The 23,692-nt window shown below is 41.5% G+C and overlaps 2 protein-coding genes across 11 annotated transcripts; both read left to right on the plus strand.

Annotated features, from left to right (window-relative positions):
• The first annotated feature begins 197 nt into the window (after window positions 1-197).
• slain2 (SLAIN motif family, member 2) lies at window positions 198-18,105 on the plus strand. Of its 10 annotated transcripts, none has more exons than XM_030131524.1 (10): window positions 198-923; window positions 3,550-3,692; window positions 8,974-9,144; window positions 9,223-9,399; window positions 9,486-9,839; window positions 10,327-10,473; window positions 11,989-12,075; window positions 13,046-13,084; window positions 13,857-14,064; window positions 16,523-16,718. In XM_030131524.1, exons 1-10 carry the CDS (start codon window positions 436-438, stop codon window positions 16,584-16,586), a joined length of 1,878 nt encoding a protein of 625 aa, XP_029987384.1. In that variant the 5' UTR covers window positions 198-435; the 3' UTR covers window positions 16,587-16,718. The 10 variants fall into 10 exon arrangements, with proteins under 10 accessions (XP_029987384.1, XP_029987386.1, XP_029987388.1 ...); XM_030131525.1 differs by having other exon boundaries at window positions 199-923; window positions 9,226-9,399; XM_030131526.1 differs by lacking the exon at window positions 13,046-13,084.
• Window positions 18,106-19,911: 1,806 nt separating this feature from the next.
• Window positions 19,912-22,311, plus strand: slc10a4 (solute carrier family 10 member 4). Its single transcript, XM_030132773.1, has 3 exons — window positions 19,912-20,168; window positions 20,386-20,596; window positions 21,378-22,311. The coding sequence occupies exons 1-3, from the start codon at window positions 19,927-19,929 to the stop codon at window positions 21,906-21,908; spliced, it is 984 nt and encodes a 327-aa protein (XP_029988633.1). The 5' UTR covers window positions 19,912-19,926; the 3' UTR covers window positions 21,909-22,311.
• Window positions 22,312-23,692: the final 1,381 nt, after the last annotated feature.

Raw genomic sequence — 23,692 nt, forward strand, 5'->3', positions numbered from 1 at the left:
AAATGTACATTTAGTTGTACCAGGCATTAAAATGAACAAGAAGAAAACAAGGGGTGGTCTAATATTTTTTTTCCGTGACTGTAGTTTTCTGTGGAAGGCTTACTAAATACCACAGTGGCAGTGTGTGTGCCCGTGAAAATAGGTGTTGGTTACGTGCTCGTTCCCGATGCCGTGCGTGATGACGTGCCTGTCCGCTGCCTGTTGGTCTTTCACAGTTGGTGACGAGTATTATGAAAATGGCCTCGACCCTGCCCGTGAGTACGAATAACCGGAGAAGATGACGGTGTTTAGCGTTTTAAGTCCACTGAACACCAAAGTGTCTTTACTGAACACGTAGGTAACAGAACAGTCAACAAAAATAAAGTGACTTCAGGCAAAGAAACGACTCTGACTAGCACAGACCACCGTATATTTTCGTTAGGCTGAGGAGCCACTATGGAGGATATCAACTCTAATATCAACGCGGACTTGGAGGTGCGGAAGCTCCAGGACTTAGTGAAGAAACTCGAACAGCAAAACGAACAGCTTCGGAGTAGGTCTACGATGTTGTCCTCGTCCGGAGCGATGTCAGGGAACCACAGACCCCTCAGCGCCGGGTACGACTCGTCGTCCCTGTCAGCGGGGATGGCAGCCGGTCTGGCCGGCTTCCCTGGGGTGGGGTTCGGCGGATCAGGCGGCTACGGCGGACTGTTGTTGGAGAATAACCGCTGTTTGAGCCCCAGACTGTCGTACGACGGCATCAGCTTCAGGAGGGCGTATGAATCTGAGGGGGCATCGGCGGCCACATCGGTGTCGAGTATGAACTCACTTTATTCAGACACCACCGGGGGTTTCACAGATGAAGGGGAAACCTCAATCTTAGATGAAGTAGAAATCTTAGACCTGGAGGACATGGATTGTCTAAACGAAGACGAGGACAGCTGGTGAGTGACAGGCTTGTCTTGGGAGCTATCTTGCCTTTATAGCCTTGTCTGTGTCTTCAGATTTGGGTGACAGCTGCTCCACACATTAGCTACAACGACAAACGTTTGGCATCAACCATCTCCTTATTAGCTTCCTGAAAACTGAAGTCATGGTGCTGAAGTAGCCCCATTGTGTGCCACTGACTGGAGGATGTTGTTTGGCAAATCATGTGGGTGATGTCAAGCCACTTCACTGACTGTCTGATCATAGACACGCTTTGTTATAATGCGAAGTCTGCATGCATTATCTGCTACCTTGTGTGCAGTTTGTGCATTTGTTCAGCAGCAGGCCTCTCAGCTGTCAGGACCCTTAACTCCCTGATCATCTGTTGAACCGTTTCTGTGTTTGTGATGTGGCAGATTGCTTGGCCTGTCATGACAGGGATGGCAGGAAATCAGTGTGTAAAAGTTAAAAATGTAGGTTGTTTTCCTGCCCAACAGCCAGCCATGTGGGAGAGGTAGTCATGGTTATTTCCCTCCTCTGAATTCCCTTTTGGCACACTGGAGTTGGCACACAGCTACAAGTGCTCTGCAGCCAGAGTGACAGAGCAAAGAGCTGTGAAAGCATCTCATCATTCAGGAATAAAAGTCAAATAGGGGATCATGTGCCTTCATTTTGCAGATTACTTTAATGCTGTCATGGTTGTGTGGGATGACTTTTCAAGAACACATTACTTTTTTTAAACCTGAATACTTCTTAAATGTTCATGTTCTCTACTAAATCGTTCTGCGCTTTTTGTATTATGCAGTATTTCTTATGTACTGAGTATTTAGAGTTTTTAGGGTTAAATTTTAGGCTTTGCATAGATTTCCCTTGAAAGCATAATCCCTAAACGCAAGACTATGAATGGATATGTGCTGCTTTACAAATCTGTTACACACTGAGATGAGTCCTACATTGCTGATGCTGTACATGCTGACTCGGTAGATGGCTTTGTACAAGGTCTGTCATGACAGAAATAGAGTAGTTAGTTATGTGAACGGTATCTTACTGAGTTCTTCTAAGAAGATGAGGGCCTGTTATCAGTCTGCTTTTCCTTGATTGGCCTGCTTCATGACCATGACAGTCCACTGATGAGCTAAGCTCCTTCCTTATGAAGAGAAGATCGGTCATGAGAGACCAAACATCTATTAATATAGAAAACCTTGTTCAAATGTGGGTCATAGTATGCCAGTTTACTGCATAATAGTAGAAATGTCTGAGAGGCATTTTCTTCCAAAGAGATCTAATATTTCTTTCTAGGCTTGTTTATTTTCAATTATTTCCAAGGATTTGCCTCAAATATGAAGAATTCTGACTCTGTCAAAAAAGACAAGCGCTACAGTTAGGTGAGAAGATGAAACATGCTTGTGATGATTATGCTGCTTTAAAAGACCCATTGTAGCTGTGAAAAATCTTCTTTGAGCCAGGAATCCTTTTTAGGTTGTGTTTAGATTGTTTCCTCACTGTCACTAAGTCTTTGCCTTGGTGTCTCGTGTGCCAGCTACTGAGCCTCTAACTCAGACTACTTACAAACATTGCTCACTCATGCCCAACAGACCTCAGTCCTATTATACCCTGGCTGTTTGACTGCCCTGTGGATCAGATTGATATCTGGGATTACCCTGTAGTGTGTAGTTTTTGCCAGCTCTTGTCAAAGACTCCTATAATCCTAGAATTAGCATCAGGCAGGGTTTAAAATGCTGCCTGCTCCTGCAGTACTCTGTACGTCCATTGATGTGGACATGACACATGACATTTGTTTCATAGCTGGGAGGTCATGTATGTGCTGTTCACATTATGAATGACAGCCATTGTGTTGATAAACAGTGATACTGTGCAGCACTGGACTTCAAGCTTGTATTTCTTTGCACTAGTCTGTTATGTTTCTGCTTTCATCGTGAAAGGAGCTGACAGCTGCTGACTCAGGCATCTTCTCTTCTCTACTAACAAATGCAAAAAAGGATTGACAATCAGTTAGTTTGTAGCTGTATTTCATAGCTTGATCTGTTTTTCTCAATAAAAGCAATGTTTGTGATCATTGTAGCTGACTCAGCTTTGAACCTAATGACTTAGCTGATGTCAAACAGTTTGGTCTGGAAGCATTAGCTCATTCATAAAGGTTTCTGCAGCAAGAGTTGCAGTATCAGTATCCTCATTGTAGGATAGGCTCTGTCCGATAGGGTAACCAATACAGAGAGAAATCACAGAATGTAAATTATTCTCTAAGTCTTTTGTAAGTCACCCCACACAGTCTTATTACTGGAGGTGTTGGTGGTAGAATCTTTTTAATCAGTATTTAAAGGCTCAGATGCTGTACTGAAGTAATATTCTGTGTCATTTCATATATTTTTATCTTTGTGCTTTGATATAGTCTACCCACTACACTGCATTCTGTGATTAAATCAGTGTCCAAACACTTGTTATCACCTGTATCTCATTTCCTTTCCAAGCTGTCAGGTCATATCACACAGCCCCATGGCACACAGAGTTGTGAACTCTCACAGTCAACACTATAGATGATGATGATTTAATTGTATTTAATTATTGCTTGTGTTGCTTGCTTTCAATACAATTCTAACAATCTACGCTCTTCATATTCCGCAGGTTGTATGAAGCGAAACTCAACAGTCCTCTGCAAAAGGCTTTGAGTCCTATCGTGTGGTGTCGCCAAGCTCTTGACAACCCCAGTCCTGACATGGAATCGGCCAAGCGCTCCCTCATTCACAGACTGGACCTCACCATGTCAGGTACACGCCAGTACACATCAAACATAGTAGTGTTGGCAGCAGCAGCCAAAACAACTGTCATACATTTAATTTACCTACAAAATAGAGCCTGAGGACTTGTAGATAATTGGCATCTTCGCTCAGCAACTCTGAGGTGGAAGTCTTTATTGTGACAAAAGGTGTGTCTAATGTGTGTGTGTGTGTGTGTGTGCGTGTGTGTGTGTGTGTGTGTGTATGTATAGTGAGTCACTGAGCCTCACATTCTGTGTGATGCCGGCCGACAAATGAAGTGACATCACCTGAGAAACAAATCAATGGCACAGTGACTTGGAGACAAATTGCTGATTGAAATTATAATTTAATATAAGTACTTCTGTACCAGTTATCAGTTGGAGGGTTTCTGATAATGACACTGATGTGTGTACAATGTGCACAACCTTCACAGAAGTCATGCACAGAATCACATTCTAGTGGACTTAGTTTGGTTTACCACCCTTTGATGAATCATCTTTTTGTCTGTGGTAACTGTCAGATAAACACTGTCACAGAACAAAATATATTAACTACATTTAAGGTAGACACTTAACAAGAAAGTGCCCCACAAAAACTTCATCAACCTTGAAATGATCAAAACAAAACACTAAAGACAGTGTGCCTCGTGACCATGATTTTTTTTTTTTTTTTACATACAGACCTTCAGTTTAAGGTGTAAAGGATGTGTACTCTGTACCTTTGGTTCTGATGGTAACAGGTCATATTCTCTATAAAACAGGTGTGATATAACACTGATGACTGCCTGGTCCTTCCCTTTAACTCAAGATTCACAAGACAGTCCTAGTGTGTTGTCGTTTCCACACCTTCATGCTAGGTAAACATATGAAGTCTGTTCATACAGGGTGGGGAAGCAAAATTTACAATGAACATTTAGTTGTCTTTTCTCAGCAGGCACTACGTCAATTGTTTTGAAACCAAACATATATTGATGTCATAATCATACCTAACACTATTATCCATACCTTTTCAGAAACTTTTGCCCATATGAGTAATCAGGAAAGCAAATGTCAAAGAGTGTGTGATTTGCTGAATGCACTCGTCACACCAAAGGAGATTTCAAAAATAGTTGGAGTGTCCGTAAAGACTGTTTATAATGTAAAGAAGAGAATGACTATGAGCAAAACTATTAGGAGAAAGTCTGGAAGATACTATTAAAGAAGAATGGGAGAAGTTGTCACCCGAATATTTGAGGAACACTTGCGCAAGTTTGAGGAAGCGAGTGAAGGCAGTTATTGAGAAAGAAGGAGGACACATAGAATAAAAACATTTTCTATTATGTCAATTTTCTTGTGGCAAATAAATTCTCGTGACTTTCAATAAACTAATTGGTCATACACTGTCTTTCAATCCCTGCCTCAAAATATTGTAAATTTTGCTTCCCCACCCTGTATTAACTACAGTGAATATACCAAACCATACAGCAGAAGAGTTGATTACGCAAATGAACAATAAATGGACAATAAAAGAGAACCAGTGTATGTATGTCTGCTTCAAAGAGTCACAGCTTATTGTTGAAATTACACCTGTTGAAATCCCATGACAGTTCCTCATCCAGCCCTGTTTCTAGATAATAATAAACAACTTAAATACAGTCATCACTAACATGTGCTTGTTGACATGTCCACTTGCTCACTCTGAAATTAAAGATCATTTGCTAGTCATTAGTTTTTTGGTATTTCATTTCATTATTCACAGCACCATGGGCACTGTGGTGGTTAGTTTTTTGTTCAGTGTGATTATCCTTAGGTGAAAAGCTACGTACAATGTTTATTTGATTGACTTTCTCCTCAAAAATCCAGGGAAATGCTGTCACAGTTCTTTGCTGTCATCCTTAAGGTGCTCCACCTGGACATGTTATAAATATACAGTGTAGCAGTGGCTTGGATGTTGTAGTAAAAGTCCTGACTTATCATTCTGACAGTTCTGTCCATGTTTAGTTGCATCTGTGGCCCTCAGGGTGTACTGTAGTTGTGTTTATTTTCTACAGCACACTGTCAGACTTGCTCCACAATGTACACAATTTAATCTTAAGTAAAAAAAAAAAAAAAGTAGAGGCAGGTGAAATTTGCTTTAAAACTCTTCTTTACAAGTGTATATTGTATATAAACATGCATAAATTATTTTTGCACTTGTTTAATAGTATATAACCCAGGTCTCCATGTCTTTAGGCCTTGTACACTTGTCTGTTTCCAGAGCTTTTGACTGCCACTAATTATAGTTGGTCCCTCTGTGAGGAAGACAGGCCTCAAAGCCTCACAGCTAAACTGAGAGGGGTCATTTCCATTTTGACAGTGGCATGTCCATGTGACACTTAGATCATGTTGAGCAATAGGCACTGACGTCCTCTGTCCTCTGTGTTGTGGCCCAGGTTTCTGTTGTCTATTATTGGCCGTTTTTAAAGCAACTGGAACCTGTGATGTTGAAATCTTGGAGGAATAATTTAACCGGCTTTCTTTTTTCTATATGATGATGCATGCCTTCTTCTGTTGTAAATTAAGCTGATGGTATACAAATATTTGAAGACCAGCTGTATATATTGTGTCTAAACAGACACAAAGCACAGGGTTATGTGGGGTAGCGAAGCTTATTGGTGGTGATCTCATCACTGTTGTGTGGAATGAGGATAACCTCATCCTCTGTGGGCCTGAAAATATCCCTGAAGTCAATGATACCACTCATCCCACCCTCCTCATTTGGTACTTGTGGTGTGGTCATTATGTCCTTAAAGGAAAGTTTTTTTTGTTTTTTTTTAGAATGAGATCCTTTTTCTGCTGAGTTGAGGCTGTAGTGTGTTGAACAGAAACAAAATGGACTTGGAACAAATCTTGAGCATTGCATGCTGAGAACAGAGCTGTCTGAGACTCACCACAGACACACCCTCATGGCTCCTGGCTACTTTCCTTCACACCCGGTCTCTAACAGGAGCGTGGAAACTCTGTTGCCATGGTATTGCTTGGGGTTTCTGTCAGGAGAACGGCAAAGAACATCAAATTCAAGTGTGGTTTGTCTCAACATTATGTCTGGACTCTCACACAATGCATTTACATATTTCAGACGTGACTTTAATTTCATTTTGTCAATACCGACTGAGCCTCTTCTCAGAGCACACCCTGCCAGAACAATATCCCCAGACACCGTGCCTTAGTTATATAACTACCAAAAGGGAGGGGACTGCTGGGAGCTAGTTGTCAAGTTGACTGTACTAGTCACACAGACTAATGAGTCACAGTATTAGTTAATGAAGTGAACAGATGATTCTCCATAGTGCTGCTTTGACAGCTGCTCTGCCCTGTTGATCCATTGCACATACAAAACCAATGAAGGTCAAACTACAGCCGCACAGCTGGCTGCCCTGCCTCTGCTCTTAAAAACTGTTCTCACGCTGTAGGGTTAGTTCCTTCTTTTTTGCATGTCTCAGCCAGTTGTGTCCTTTTTCTCTTCCATGTGGTATTTTTCTCTGTGATTTACAAAAGCTTCTCTGTTTCTGCTTCTCTTGTGATATGCTTAAAGCTTCCATTCACTGTTTAAATACTTTTTCTGTTTTGTTGCAGTGGAAACTGCCCTGAAGTTTCCACAGCCAAATATCCAAAGCGGAAAATGTTCAAGTTCAGTTTCATATCATAGTTAATCAAAATGGCATCAGTCACAGTGGTTGGAAACAGCAATACTAACGTCTCCTTTTGTTTTAGGACATGAGGATTGAGGACAGGACACTATTTTGGTTTGGTCCCTTTAGATCGACTCTATCCGGTGGAGATGTGTTATTAGATGTGTGAGGAGTCTTCTTCAACCCACTCACCATTTAACCTTGAGCCTTATGGGCAGAATGTTTGTATGTTTATCAGCCAGGATACAGGGGTTAAAAGTGCACAGGGGTCCAGAGTTGCATGTCGCGGTGTTGTTGACATTCCACAGTGGTTGATCCATGTGCATGGCAGCCGACTGGACATGATGCTGTTTCCTAAATAATGCAGCAGGACAGAGTGCAGAGGAAGAGGACATAGAGAAAGTGGAGTGAGCTGATCTTAAAAGGCCCTTCCACTCACCTCCCAGCTGTGTAAACACATCCAGTCAGAGGCAAAAAGAACCAGAGGAAAGGGTCAATGCTAACCCTCTAAACCACCAAACCGTCCCAGTGACCAGCAGCTGCTCCAGAGTTTCATCTCATGACTGAGACCGAGGGTCTCTACTGCTGCTTCATCGTGTTCACAGAGAATTGCTTTGTGCTGTGTGTGTCAGGAGTGAATGGCCTGTATTGTCAAGTGTTTCTCTCAGTGAAAACTGGAGGAACTCTATCAGGCCTGCATCCACCATACGGGTTAAGAGACCCGACCAGACTGGCAGCACACTGCAGAGCTTTCAGAGCAGCGCTCCTGGCCTTTGAGCAGACACTGATAGAGTTGTCGGCAAATACTGTGACAGTGTTTTTCTGCAGTAATAGTACGATAACAGACTGAGGCAGAACAATGAATGCCATTTGTGCCACACAAATGCAGCATTTACCATGTTGTCATGGTTTTGATTAGAAATCTTGCTTCTTTAAGATTTTGTAGCTTTCATTTCAAGACCTGGATCATTAATCATGATTATTTTATTAATTATATTTTTTAAATACAATACACTGTATATTTTTTCTTTCAACTGTTAAAACTTATAAAGTAAGTTACTGGATCATCAAAGGTATTTTGACATTTTTTACAACTATAACACAAACCTAGTTTTAACATTACCAACTTCCAGTTCTGTTAACACAAAGTTGTGTTTATGGTTGTAGGTTTTATCAGGCAGAGTATTGCCAAAGAATGATGAAGAAGAGTGATGACTTTGAGGACACACAGAATGAGGACTTCATCCTCCTTTAGCACACAAAAAACTTTCCTGATTATTATGTCTGAGTCTCCGCCTTCAAAATTCTGAAATCCAGTTATCTGAATATTAATTCAATACAATTCAGTTTTATTTGTAGAGCCCTATATCACAACAAGGTTGCCTCACAGGGCTTTACAGAATTAGTTGGATATGAAAACAAACAACACTTGCCATCACCCAGTATTGTTCCATATTCTCACCCGGACCCAGTACAGTATGGAATAGGTCTTAAATAGCATTTTTAATGGTTTTAAAATATCTAAAACTCTTACGAGTATATTCCCACAGAAAACCAGTAAATGTGTAGTGCTTTATTATTTCCTCAGATTCTCTTTTAATGTGAACCCATATATTCATGCTTTTTTCTGTGGTTCTCCAGCTAACAAACGTAGGAGCCTGTATGGAAGCCCCTACAATCAGCAGATGAGTTATGGAAGTCCTTATAGCACAAACACAGCCAACAGTCCTTACAGCAGCGGCTTCAACTCCCCCTCTTCAACTCCCAGCAGAGTCCCCATCGTCAGGCAGCAGCTAATGCCTGGAAATGCAGGTATGAGGCACTTTGTGTGTCACCAACATGGGTTATTGTTATTTTGGAATATCTGTGAGTAAAGTGAGATTTTCTCAGCAGTACACCAGCGAAACTCTACAGCAGAGAGGAATCCTCCTGCAGTGAGTCCACAGTCTTCAGTAGACAGTGAACTGAGCACTTCAGAAATGGACGAGGACTCCGTAGGCTCATCGACGACCTACAAGCTCAATGATGTCACAGACGTCCAGATACTGGCGCGGATGCAGGAGGAGAGTATGTATCCATCATGGCTTGAGTTGTGTTTAGAAAGCAGTATTTTGCAGTTCATTGAGGTTGACTGTGTCCATGTCACTTAATAGGTTTGAGACAGGACTACGCTGCAACGGCATCGAGGCGGAGCTCGGGTTCGTCTTGCCATTCTTTACGACGCAGCACCTTTAGCGACCAGGAGTTAGATGCACATAGTCTGGAGGACGAAGAAGAGGCGGTGCATCCGGCCTTCCACCTCACCTCTAACCGCTTCAGCCCCTCCCCTCGCCACTCTCCTCGCGCCTCCCCCAGGAACTCACCCCGCTCACGCTCTCCCGCCCGCTCTATTGACTACAGCCACAGCCGCGGCTCGCCTCAGCCCATCATCAGCCGCCTACAGCAGCCTCGGCACTCACTGCAGGGTCACGGGCACGACCTGCAGACCAACGTGGTGAAAAACGAAGGTACGTGAACTGAGTCTGAGCAGGATGGCAATATGGATGAAAAAGTGTAATATGGTATCTTGGAAACCTCAAAGTTTAAAGATACAGAATAGATATTTATTTGTGTCATTAACAATATAGTATACTTGATCAAAATAGTAAGAATTGTTTTAAGAGTTAGTTCCAAGATAAAAATAAAATACTGTACTTAAAAGAAATAACAAAGACAAAGGCCATTTTAAGAAAATTGTTTACTCTCTAGTTGCTGCTGTTGAAAACACACATCCTGTGTGTTAGCCTCTGTAGCCAGTATCAATAATACTTTTGATTTTACAAATAGGGTCTTTTTTAATATTGTCTATAGAACACAATCAAATTTGCTGATTTGTTTGATATTCCACCCAGTCCCACACCACATAGGCAGCAGAGATAGCAAAGCACATATCTGTTAATATCATGAGTCCGTCATTTTTCATACGCCGATTTTCCATTTCCTCTGCCATTGCAGAAAAACTGCGTCGTAGTCTTCCTAACCTCACACGCTCCTCAGTGCCAGCGGCTCAGGGTCCAGAGCCGGTTAAAAACAGCCGCAGCTGTGAGTCCAACCTGCAAGTGCCAAACGGAGGCTCTCCCAGACACCAGAACCAGTCTGCCAGTGAGTACTACATAACTCCCAAAACTACACATGGTTGGTATTACTGCATTGTCTGTTGATGAATATTTGTTTTGTATTTAACACTGAACTGTATGACAGGCTGTGTAATCTCTTGTTCAACACTGACTTCTCCTACAGTGGAAGGGCTATGTGCTTTATAGAGACGGGCCTTTGGTGAATGGGGATCCCCTTTGTCTTTGATCATTTTCACTTGTAATATCTACCTCTCACATGCATCCCTCCTCTTATCCTCTTCGCACAACTTTCATTTCAAAGAAACACACTCATCCTGCAGAGTTAGAGCATGGTGCCAGCAACACTGAGAATCCACACTCACTTTGAGTATTAGTGACACTAACCAGCTTTTCTATTGTGTGTTAAAAGGGCTTTATGTCCTTTAAGAGATTAGCATACCACTTAAGATGATCTGATGTAATCCTGTGGTGGGAGATAAAGGTAATGCGGTTGTCCTTAATCTAGAAATACCATAGTTATCACACTCTAGAGTTACTAGAGGCAGAGGTGACTAGGGTTAAAGGTCATATGTCAGCTGGGTAAACAGGTATTGACTGCCTTTATCTGGTCTCAATCAGCTCTTTCAGAGGCAGAGTGTGTTGTCGGTAAAAGAGCTTTTGGAGCCCCCAGATCACACCGCATTTCCTGCTACTTTAAACTTCCACTCCATGACATGTCAGAGGCAAATGTTATACTTTCAGTTCCACTATATTATGTGACAGCTTTAGTTACCTTGATTAAGATTTTACACAATGGATAATATAATAAGCTTTTTCCTAAAAGCAGTGGTTTCAGCATCTCACATGGTTTCATGTGAATGGTGTTTCAGTCCAATTTGGCATGAAAAATGATCAAAGAATGGAGAAAAACTCATGAATTGAAAACTGACTCATGTAAATTGCTGTTTTGTCTCTCATTAATCATGTGATGAGCTCTATGATTTATTAGAAAAATCTACAAAACTCGATGTAAAGTGGCTCAAATAAACTCCAGCAGATACAACAATGTTTTCATACTGAGGTTTCACTCCAAATAAGATAATGTTGTCATATATAATATCAAACCAAACAACTACATTTTGCCGCTTATATTTAGGTATACATATATTTACACTCTTACTTGTATGGACGTATTTCACCCTTGTATTTGTACTTTAGTAAAGCATCCAAATACTTCTACCATGCTTACAAAGACGTATTGCCCTCACAGCTGAGTGTCTTTTTCTCTCTGAACTTTGTCTGCACTGGATGCCTGCCTCTCCTACTGACGGCTCTTTCTCTGCTTGTGCTGAGACTGGTCAATCAGTTGGTGTCACCAGCCTGCTGCTCACTTTCAATGAAGCTGCCTGTTCAAGTTTGGCTCTACTGCCCTCTAGTGGCCTCAGGCTGTACTTCAGGCATGAATGGCGTTCAGAGCTCCTACACCATCTTCTTTCTCCCTCCCTCTGCAGCAGTCCTTAGTTCACCCTGATTCCCATGTTAAAATGTCCCTGTTTTCCAGCAGCAGCTCAACTCCCAAGATACCAGGCCCCTTCCCGTTCCTCCCCGAAACCCAAACAGCACCTCCAAAGCCCCTCAGCCCTTCGAGGTAACGGCATTCTCCTGAAGCAGCCGGAGGCTATGACACTGATCTCATTTACACTCTATGGTCTCGTGACCTTTCACTATCTGTACGCAGTCACTGAATATGTAAATAATGAAGAGGCTAAAATGGATCTGAAGAAGAAAACAAACTATGACATAACCCCAAGTCTGGTTTTAACCCTTTAGCTTGTGTTTTTTTATTTCTTAGCTCACCCTTTATAAGAAATCCAAAATCTGTATAATCATTAATAAGGCTGAATGAAAAACTGAAGATGATGATGTGTTTGTCTGCTGGCATCTAAATTCAACATGTTTCTTTACACCTGAAGAGTGTGATTTGCAGACAATTTGCTGTAAGAAATGTAGATAAATTGCAGCCTCTGAGAGATGGTGCTGCGATTTTGAATATTTGTTTGGTTATGTCTTCACTAATGTGATAGAAAGACCAACGCAGAGGAAGGTGGAGTTCACAACTCCAGCAGGTGGTGCAGCCATACTGAGAGGATGGGATGCTTTTAATCATTAAAAAAGAGAAATTATTCTCTTTGGTGACTGATTTTGATGAATCAAATTATCAAAATGTTGATTCTCTGCTGTTGCTGGTCTGTGCAAAAGTTCAGCTGCTGTTTTCACTTTTTAGATGTCTACAGATACATGGTGTCACATTCATTGATCATTTATAGCACTCTCCACCTCTGTCACATCAGTCATATTTCATTTACTTCACTAGTAAAAAGGATTATTGTGCAGTCTCACATCGTTATGTATTTATGATCTGATAATATTCTGATAGAAGCATCATGATTAAAATAAAGGTTTTTGTAGACAGACCAAAGCGGTAGATGGATCCAGGTCTGTCAGAGCTGCTGTTTGAACAGTAGTTGAACTCACCACACTGTCCTGTCACACCACACTGAACTCATCCCCCCACTCCTGAATTAAGGCCTGTCTCTGTTGTCTTCGTCTTTGTCTAGTCCCACTCTCCTGTTGCTTTGGAGAAGAAGGTGATTTCAGTGAGTATTCACTGAGGGTTTCCACCTTTTTAAATATTGTGACTGTGGTTCCACCCTGTGGTTGTTCTGATGTCCTGCTATGACATGTGGTCTTGCTTCTCATTAGTTTATGCTGTGTAAGTGCATCGTCTCATTTTATCAACACATCAGGAACCATCAGAGGCAGATGGAGTTAACTGGCCTTTTCTGTTCATGTAAATATTTTTAGTGCATTTTTTTATTTGTTAGTTTCTGAAGCTGCAGCTTAATGGTCCATTTGTGAATCTGTGAAGTATGTGGTTACTCAGAAAAGACCCACATACAGTATGTGTTCATATTAGAAATAGATGTTTTGTGTGTTAGCATATAGATGGACATCAAGTTATATCTAGCTCAAATCATTGTGCTCTGAATCATGACACCATTGTTAAATGTAGTGTGTAGTTTTTATGAAGATTATCTACCAAAACTCATTGGGGGTCGACTGATTATTGGTCTGACTGACGTACAAATGTTTTTTCTTTAATCCAATAAAATACATTTAAAATATGGTACACTGGACACACGGCTGCCATTCTGCAAATACTGATGATCATACTTCTGTTAAAATTAAACAAAGACATTTTGTGTTTATTGATGCCAAGACTTAATTTTTATTGCAAATGTATGTTGGTCTATCTCATTGATTACTAATAATTTTAACTGGATAAAACTTGGCACAGTCGACCCCCAAAGCTCATCCTAGCTAACTTGTTGCTTCATGACGGGTTTGCTGTGTTCCTGCTCTCTTCAGTCCCCTCTCCCAGTAAGCTGCGAACTCCTGCCACCCCGTCCCCACTGGCCCTGAGGCAGCCAGTAAAGGCCACATCCACCCCCAACTCTGCCACCTCCACCCCCACCCGCTCCCTGGCTCCTCCCCGCAGCGGTCTGCCCCGCCCCAGTGCTTCTGCAGGAGGAGGCATCCCCATGCCCCGAAGCAAACTGGCCCAGCCTGTGCGCAGGTGTGCACATCCACACACACCCCTGCTTTATCTGTGTGCATCACCCATGAGTCATGGCTTACACTAACGTACATGGTTTCTGCAGGTCCTTAAAATGTCTAAAATCCAATATGGTAGGCCATAAAGGTGCAGTATGTTAGTGTGAAGAATTTCACATTTTAATTACTTAGAAATGCAGTTCAAACAACACGAGTAATAGGATGCTGAGATTTCCTGCTGTCCACAGAAGTTAGAGGAATTCTTATTTCATCTCAGACCACTGAGATTATGTACATTATGTGGAATGGTACCTGGAAAATTTTGGGTCATTAACACAAAAAAACTATCAAGCACTGCTGCTTTTATGGCCACTGGGTTTTGAGTGTAACATATTCTACCTTTAAATAGGGTCTTGACAGGTCTTAAATATAGCAGCTTACAGGGCTGCGTTAAAGGTGCAGGAGACTTTCATGACCAATTTTTCATCAAATCTGTAAAACCTCAGTCATAGCCTAAGTATCATGAATCTGTAAGTCTTTCTGTGATTACTCATCCAAATCTCTTGCATTACGGTGAACAATTTCAAAGTGTCATCCACCATAAACAGTCCATGCATTTACAAACAGAGCCGGGAGGTAACTCGGGCATCTTCCGAATTTTGTCACGATGTGCACTGTGGGAAGCGAAGGCTCGCGCAGCCACCTGACAGCTGGAATAGACACGGCAGGAGCTCCCTTCCCTCTATGATTATTCCTCCAGCCATTTCCGCGTTTCAGCCATTTCCGCATTGTTTGTTTCATTCATATAATATCATATGGTGTCACTGTCATGGCCGCTGTCAGGCGGCTGCACAAACCTCCCTTTCCCACAATGCACGTCGCGACAAAATTCCGAAGATGCCAGAGTTACCTCCCAGCTCTGTTTGTAAACACATGGACTGTTTATGGTGGATGGCACTTCGAAATTGTTCACCGTAATCCAAGTGATTAATCACAGAAATACTTACAGATTCGTGATACTTAGGCTCTGATTGAGGTTTTACAGATTTGATGAGAAATTGGTCAAGAAAGTCTCCCACACCTTTAACTTAAAGGAGTGATATTTTCCTTTTTTTTTTTTAAGGAATTATGCAATTTATAGCCTTTCCCTGTGGTCTACATAAACTGTAAATGCTACGCTTGGGTCTGAATTCTTCATTAGTTAAACTCCACAGGTCCATCTTCAACCCTATTTCTGTGTAATGACACCAGAAAGGTCGTTTTGAGCGCTGGCCCTTTAAATGTAAATGAGCTATTTCATGCCCCACCCCATCTAGGTTGTTGGCTGAGCTGCTCTGTCCCGTTCAGCCACTTGTGCTCATTAATACAACCAACAACTGAACATTTTAGGTAATCGGCTCAAAGTTTAACTAGTTATAGACGTAACAAATTAAGACGGAATTAAAACACGTTGTAGAAATCCACTTAATTTTTGCCAGAATGAACATAAAGATAGCTTTGCAGCACCTGGAGGGTTCCAATTCAAATGTTTGGAACTATTAGGGTCCAAATAGACAAATAAATGTACCAAAGACTAATAAAAGTGGGTTTAGCAAAATGTCCCCTCTAAAGCTGCAGAAAAAAAAAAAATTATCAGAATTCGAGACTTTTCTGCAGTCCAAATCAAAGACTAAATATAAAGACAGATGAAGCTGATAGTTTTTCCTAGCTTCCATGTTGAGACACGTCCAGGTCGCATCCATAATGAACAGCTGTGAGCCATGTATTTAACCTCCCTACCTCTCTGAAAACACCTGTGAAAAGAAAGAAATCTGTATCTAATGCCTAGAAGCACAAGCAAGGAATAGATACAGCAGTCTCATGTCCTCTCAGACCATCTGAATTGGATTATGCTGAGAAGTCAATATGGAATTTTTGTTCAGTGACACCAAAAAACTACCAAATGTCACTTTTAAATGTGCTTTAATGTTTTATTAATGCTAAAACAAAACTATACACTAAATCTTATCATCATAAAACAAGTAAATCACTTAAAGTGGTTTATGTTTGTTACTTTAATGTGAAGTAGACGACATCTGAGAATAAATGTTCTGAAGCCTGCTGCAACTTGTGAAAGAAAACACCTAAATTTGGATATTAACATTATAGTTGTAAACATAAATCTGTCATAAAAGCCAATAGCAAGTCACTTAACATGTGACTGTCTTTGTGCTTTGACTCCCATCAAGAGGAAAAAAAAACAAAAACAAAACCTGACAAACAAAAATAAACAGACAGTGCAACAGGTCTAACAGTCTGTATTCACATCTGGAACATCATCAAAATCTACTCTGGCCCTGAAACAGGTCTTTAATGTTTCAGTCATTAAATTTATCTGGTCAAATCCTGCAGAAACCACGGACGAAACGATTGGTAAAACTCACTATAAACCTAATTCCACATTAATCCTTGATATCACAGCGCTGTTGTGTCCTTCACAGATCTCTTCCTGCACCTCGGAACTACAGCGGCACCGGAGAAAACTGGAAGGAGGGTTGTTACTGATCTGGGCCAGCAGGGGGCGCCCCAGTCAAACGATCAACACAAGGAGGCAGACATTACAACAACATGGCACTTTATCTTCATCAAGAACTTTACAGTGAAAAGAGAAACAATGTCCCAAAAATATTTACGCAAAAGAATTTATCAAAGGAGCGGACAGTGTCTCCATATGTCAGCGAGGACCTCCCATGTGTGTTCCTCTGTTCGTCTGGTTCTGGAGGGGTCAGGCATGTGCGGACAGCCCAGAAAATGCCAAAGAAACCAGGCTGACTCCAGCTCCGCCGGCAGAGGACACATTGCCTGCCTTGGTTTGACTGTGATCGTCTGTCAGTCTGTATCACTACATTGTCCACTCTCCCCTGTTCTTTCACCTCCCTCAGGTCGAAATGTTCCCATGCATTTCTCTCTTTATGCTCTGTGTTTAACAGATGTTGGTGAGCAATCTCTATGATGATGCTGTGCAGGTGAAATGTCCCGTAATGTTTGAGAATCATTGATGTCTTGCAACAGTAAAAGCACCTCTATGTGGGTATGACATGAGTCTTTTCTCTTGTAAAATCAGCCAGAATGTATGCACAAGTTTTCTTTTGGAAATTATTTATTCAAATTATTTAAGAAATTTTATGTCCAAACACCCATATCAGTATTTGTTTTGATATTTCAGTTGTTGAAATTGTACATTTTGAACCTCAGCTAATTTTCCAAAGCCTTATTTGTGTTGTTTTCAGTGTCAAATTAGGATGTGTATGAAACCTGGGTGATTTATGACGCCTCAGCCAAAGCCCCAGTGCAACTTCACCACAGTTTGCCATTAAACTAATGTCCATATAAGTGCTTCAGTTTCAGTTCAGAGTGACATTAGGTCTGAAATGTATCTGATTTTACAACAATGAATTATTAGCTCAATAATAGATTTGGTCCCTGTTCAATTGATTCAGCCAGTGAATAGAAAAAATAATGCAGGTGAATTGCCACATCAGATTTCTGTCAGTGTATATCATTCATGCCATGATGAATCAAACATGCTTTGGCTGGCTTTTACCTCTTGTGCCATGACGTCAGCAGGTGTGCCAGTGTTAGGGAAGGTGTTCTGGTTATTGGTGCAGTGGGTGTTATTAAAACTAGTGCCTATAATTTAAAGTTTCACTTAAGTTTAAACATCATGTTTTGTTTGTCTTTTAATTTGTGCCATTTCTTTCATTTTTGCATATCTGCTTGATTGATTTGCTTGCCTGTTGATAATTGTATCACAACATTTAGAATTGCTTTAAAAAATGTAATATGCGCCTTCATATTTATAACTACTTACTCATTCTGTAAATGAAACTATTTATTAAAGAGAGAGGTGCCTCTGTCAAAGCTCAGATTAGTGGGAAGCTGGAAAGAATGTTGCAAAAAGACCTACCACACCTTTTGTGTGAAAGTTTTTGTTATTGAACTTTTTTTTATATCCACAAACATGACATTCAGTTTCCCTGTGTAAAGTCACATTTCAAATAAAAGCAAAAAAGTTGAGTCTTGGTGCCTTTTTAAAAAACATTTCTTTACATTCATGGAAGAAGAGCTTTGGATTAATATATCTGTGGACAAATATCACTGGAAAACAGCCCGAGTAAGAATCTAAACTGAAGAGCAAATGCATTAGAATAGACCCACAAATAAAGTCTATCCACTCACACATGCTGTTATTTGCATTTGATAAGTACTGTACAAATAAAACCACCACAGTTGAAGTCATAACTGAGCTGACGGGACAGTGAACTGTGTCCTGCATGATGCTGATTCAGTGTCATAATGTGCTCTTTACCTGTACAGATGCTCTAGTTGTTGCATTACGCATCATGAGGGTCTTGTGTGTCTCCGGGAAGGGAAGGATCCTAATGACGTTGAAAGTAAAAACTCTCCCATCCCACCCGCGGATGTAGTGGTGAACATCCACTCCTGAAGACATCTGATGTATGATCCGGACTGAAGCCAACTGTCAAAATAACAAAACAACTTTTCATAAATACTGAGATATATTAGATTAAGTGTCAAAAGACAGGACACTTATTTGAGAAACTTGAATCAATAAATATCATTTTGTTGATTAGAAACTGAACAGAGAACAGTATTTGGGGTCTGGTTAAACCTCAGCTCATCTAGTAAACGCCACTGCTGTCAAAGAACTGGACACACTTTAACTTAGTTTTTCATAGCTAGAACTCGTGTCGTGTCGTGTTCATAATATAATCTGTGGTAAGAGTGCAGATTTTTTAAAGTACACAATAAATGTTTTGGATCACTCCAACAGCAGTGAATGTTTTAGAGAATCCAGATTATTACATATTCAGGCAGTGAACGTGTCAAAAATCATTTTGCAATTATACCTCGCATTAACCATCCTGTCCATCCAACCAAACCACGGAGCTGCGCCTCAAGTTTGGTCTGCAGACCCGTGCGTAATGCGCATACTTCCTGAATGAAACAGCACCGCCGACAAAAGCACCGGGCACCCGCATGTTCATAGTTTGATGCACTAACATAAAGACCAGCGCACTTTGGGTTCATGTAGGATGTGTTTACTCAACCTCGACAAACAGCTGCTTCACTGCAGCTTCACTCTCATGTGTGATGTGAGCCTTAACAATTCCACAGAGAGGATGACAGAAAGTGGCATCTTCTGGTTGGGTACAATCTTCCAAATGGAAACTTGTCAGTATGTAATGATCAGATCGGTATTTTAGATTTTTTTTTTCTTTGTATGAAGCGGGGCTCAGTATAAAAGCGCAGCCTGGCTGTTATTGATTGGTCCAACCACTGTCACTGAAGCTTAAGACCGTGTGCAGACTCCCCTCCAGCGATGCGCGTGTGTCTGGGAGCCAATCCGTGGCACCAGTCTGACTCAGTAAGTCGCCTTAAAACACAGTGCCATGGCACCATCACATCCTCCGACCACAGGATCCGCAGCAGTTTCTTATTAGTGACGGTGCGCCACTAGGGGAATCATTTTACGCACGACCAGCTACAGACACAAACCAACTGCGGACAGTCTCTGTCCTCCTGTTGCGCCATGGAGAACTCCAGCCGGATGGGTCGTGACGCGCTGAACACTGCTTGGATAGAGTCTGTCATGACGCGCGCTTTGGAGCAAAGTGCGGCTTCTGTGGAGGACGTGCCCATGGCGGGATTACAAGTGGCCGGTAATGCTGTGTTTTTAGGCAGTAACGCGCTCAGGACTGGGGCCGAGGCGGAGTTCATGGCTGCGCCGCCGTCGGGGAAGCCTCACCTGATGCCTGCCTTCTGGGACTCCCCTCTCAGTCATGGGATCAATGTGTTTGTGGGTCTGGTCCTATGTTTCACGATGCTGGGTCTGGGCTGCACGGTGGAGGTCAGTCAGCTGGGAGAGCACATCCGCAGACCCATCGGGGTGCTGCTGGCACTAGTGTGTCAGTTTGTGATCATGCCCCTGGTGGCCTTTCTGTTGGCTCTCGCCTTCTCTCTGGATGATGTGGCTGCGATGGCGGTTCTTCTGTGTGGCTGCTGTCCTGGAGGGAACCTCTCAAACATCATGTCTCTGCTGGTGCACGGGGAGATGAATCTGAGGTACATATAGTGTACTTGAACACAGCATGTGAGAACTAACACAAGGATTTGCGCGCTGAGCTTATACAAACTTATCCCGTCCCTCCACAGGTCTGCATGTTCCCCTCAGGTCGTGTAGGTGTTTGACAAACTGAACATGACCCACCATGTGTCTGATCAGTGATCACCACATACATCCTTCTCTGTTCTAACCGTGCGTCTTTGCTCCTCTTCTCAGCATCATCATGACCATATCCTCCACTCTGCTGGCACTCGTACTGATGCCGCTCTGTCTGTGGATCTACAGTCGGGCCTGGATCAACACACCCGTGGTGAACCTCATGCCCTTCGGAGCCATCATCCTGACCCTGTGCAGTACTCTTATTCCTATTGGGTTAGGAGTTATGCTGAGGTACCGCTACACGCGTGTGGCTGACATTGTTTTAAAGGTAAATGTGATCAGAAGAACTTTTTCTACTGAATGAAAAAATTGTACTTTTAAAAGTCCCATTTTATTCATGTTTCAGCCCTGCATAACTTTGGTGAAGACCACTCGTGCGCAAAAGCGCACTGCGTAATTTTCCGTGGCTGTTCTAATAAGACAGATGCTGACTGTAAGAACAGTGACATCAGTGGCACCGTATCAGGAAGGCTCCTCCCTCCTTTTACTGATAAAAGCCACTGAAGATTGAGGGCCACGTCAGTCACAACAGACGGCAACGTTCAGCATCACTGGTCCACGAGAAAGATTCAGTTTTAAGAAAAATCCAGGCCGTTATAATTAATAACCAAAATCCCACGTGCAACCTATGGCATTCATGATTATGGAATCCCTTTTCTGTCACAGTAATTAGAAAACATCCTTTGAATCAAAACAGTGACTTCATTTATATTTTTTTAATGACAACAATGTTATGTTTCTGAGATACTAAATCATAATTGTGAGATTATGTTGAGACAATAAACTATTATTTAGTAAAAATATCTCAAAAGTCCTTTGCATAAAAGTATATAAATAGTATTCTGACCTCCAGCATCTGTTTTTTTTAATACTTGTAAAAATGGACTTCCATTTGTTACCCTCATACACCAGTAATTCTGAGGAGAAACATTTCAAATACCCTTTAAAGGTAAAAAAGCCCCTCCAGAGGATCATGGAGGCATGGCTCCTCTTTCAGACATGTATCATGATGTTTGTTCATCCTCATGGTGTCCTACATCTCTCTCCAGGCGTCACTGTGGTCCCTGCTCGTCACCCTGGTCATGCTGTTCATCCTGACCGGGGCCATGCTGGGGCCGGACCTGCTCTCCACCATCCCTCCGTCCGTCTATGTGGTGGCGATCCTGATGCCCCTGTGCGGCTACGCTGCAGGTTATGGTCTGGCCGTGCTGTTTGATTTGCCTCCCAACAGTCGCAGGTCCGTCTCCCTGGAGACAGGATGCCAGAACGTGCAGCTGTGCACCGCCATCCTGAAGCTCGCCTTCCCCCCACAGCTGATGGGTGGGATGTACATGTTCCCTCTGCTCTACGCCCTGTTCCAAGCAGCAGAGGCAGGGATCTTCATTCTGGCCTACAGAATGTACAGGAAGGAGGTCCTGCATAAAGCAGATCCTATGGTGGATGGTGAGGACACGGACATCACATATCAAAGGTTTCATGATGAGGACATTGACTTTGACTCATCTTATGGTGCAGTGACAGTGAGTGACCCCAACACCATCATGCTGGACCCTTGTCCTCCTGATCCAACTCCGGTTTAATGTGCTTCTTTAAGGGGGTCGAGGAGTAGAAAGAGACTATGTAGTGGATTTATCATTTCATCCTTCATAATGAAAAAAATCTCTGGGTTACAGGGAGACTATGCAGGGATATCCAGAATGTTCATAAAATGCTAAAAAAAAAAGGTGCTTCATGTCATAAACTTCAATCATTCAACATAGCCATGACTCAGTTCATGTCTAATATACTGCTGAACACAACACGGCTATGGAGTCAATTTTATCATACGCTTTTTTTTTCTTCAGTAAAGTACCAAAAGTAAGACAGTATTTTGTTTAAGCGGTGAACAGTGCTTTAAAACAGAGACAAACATATCATAAATCTTCATTCCCACCAACACAGTGCCACTCCACTATGTGCTCCATTATCGACCACCTGTCTGAACAAAATGTACAAATTGTGTAATATAGAAATAACCGTATCAAGTGAATAAAGACGTCTAAATATAACCTCTGCATTGTCGCCTTTTATTGTGGTGATTGCTATCTTAAGCAACTGGACTTCAGTTGAATATTTCCATATTGTACAACTTTATGCTTCTAATTCACTACATCTCAGAAGCCAAGTCCATAAGTATTTGGACAGTGACACTGCCTCTGTAAACCAGCAGTGATTCTGAAAGGAAACACTCAAAATGTGATTGAAGTGTGGACTTTCAGTTTTAATTCATTGGGTTTAATAAAATATTGTATCAACCATTTAAGAATTACAGCCTCCTCCCACCATCTGGTTATTCTATGACAAATGAAGCAGGTAAAAAGTTTGGAGTAAATTCCACGTGTTCATTTTGCATTTGGTGGTTGTTAACTGGAATTCTTAACCCATAAAGACCCAAACATCCACCATCAACCAAAAACATCTACTGATGTAAACGGTTTAATACCCGTTGATCCACTAATCCTATTAATCCATGTAAATAATTGGTGTAAAATGCAGTTTGTCATCTTTTCATGGTCATCAGATATGACATGTGGATGTTCAGAGGTTCTGTAGTGAACATGGAAACACCGTCATCTTCCACAACATTGATTCACCAATAAAACTCTTGGAGTTGGATCAATGACAGTGGATGGACATACTTAGTTTATGTTCAGTTATTCATATCGTTGCTGAAAAAGTCATTTTTTAATCAGTTTTCTTTGTTTTTGACAAAGTAACCATCAACTTTAATCTGAACATTAATGAACATCTACATGATAAATAAATTAAATATAGGAAAATAAATGATTTTCACTGGGAAAAAAGCAAAATTGCAGAAAATAATACTATAATAAATGGTGATAAATCACTTAAGAAAAGTTAAATACAGAGAAAACTTCATTCAGGAACTGCCGCTGAAATAACACTGGGTCTTCATGGGTTAATATGAGATTAAGTCTTGGTTGCTTCATTTCATATTCATTGTAGTGATGTACAGATGATAGACTGTCCATATACTTATAGACCAGACTGTATTATACTTTTTACTCGATGACATACAGTGTCACGGAAAAAATTATTAGACCATCAAAAGTCATCAAAAACAATGGTTATGCAATCAAGTACTAACTTCTGTGTGTATCATGTGACTAAAACAGAAAAGAAAACAAGGAATGCCTAAAAGCACTGTTTTTGTCAGTACGATGTCATAGCTATTGATGTAAGAACTGAAGTGATTTTGGTTATTATCAAGAAAACATGGGAAATGGACAGATATCAGCTCTGAAATTAAACTCTTATGAGCTATTTTTGTTGTTATTATATTTGTCCAAACATGTACCTTTAG

The sequence above is a fragment of the Sphaeramia orbicularis genome, chromosome 4 (genome assembly GCF_902148855.1).
Source record: "Sphaeramia orbicularis chromosome 4, fSphaOr1.1, whole genome shotgun sequence".
NCBI lineage: Eukaryota > Metazoa > Chordata > Actinopteri > Kurtiformes > Apogonidae > Sphaeramia > Sphaeramia orbicularis.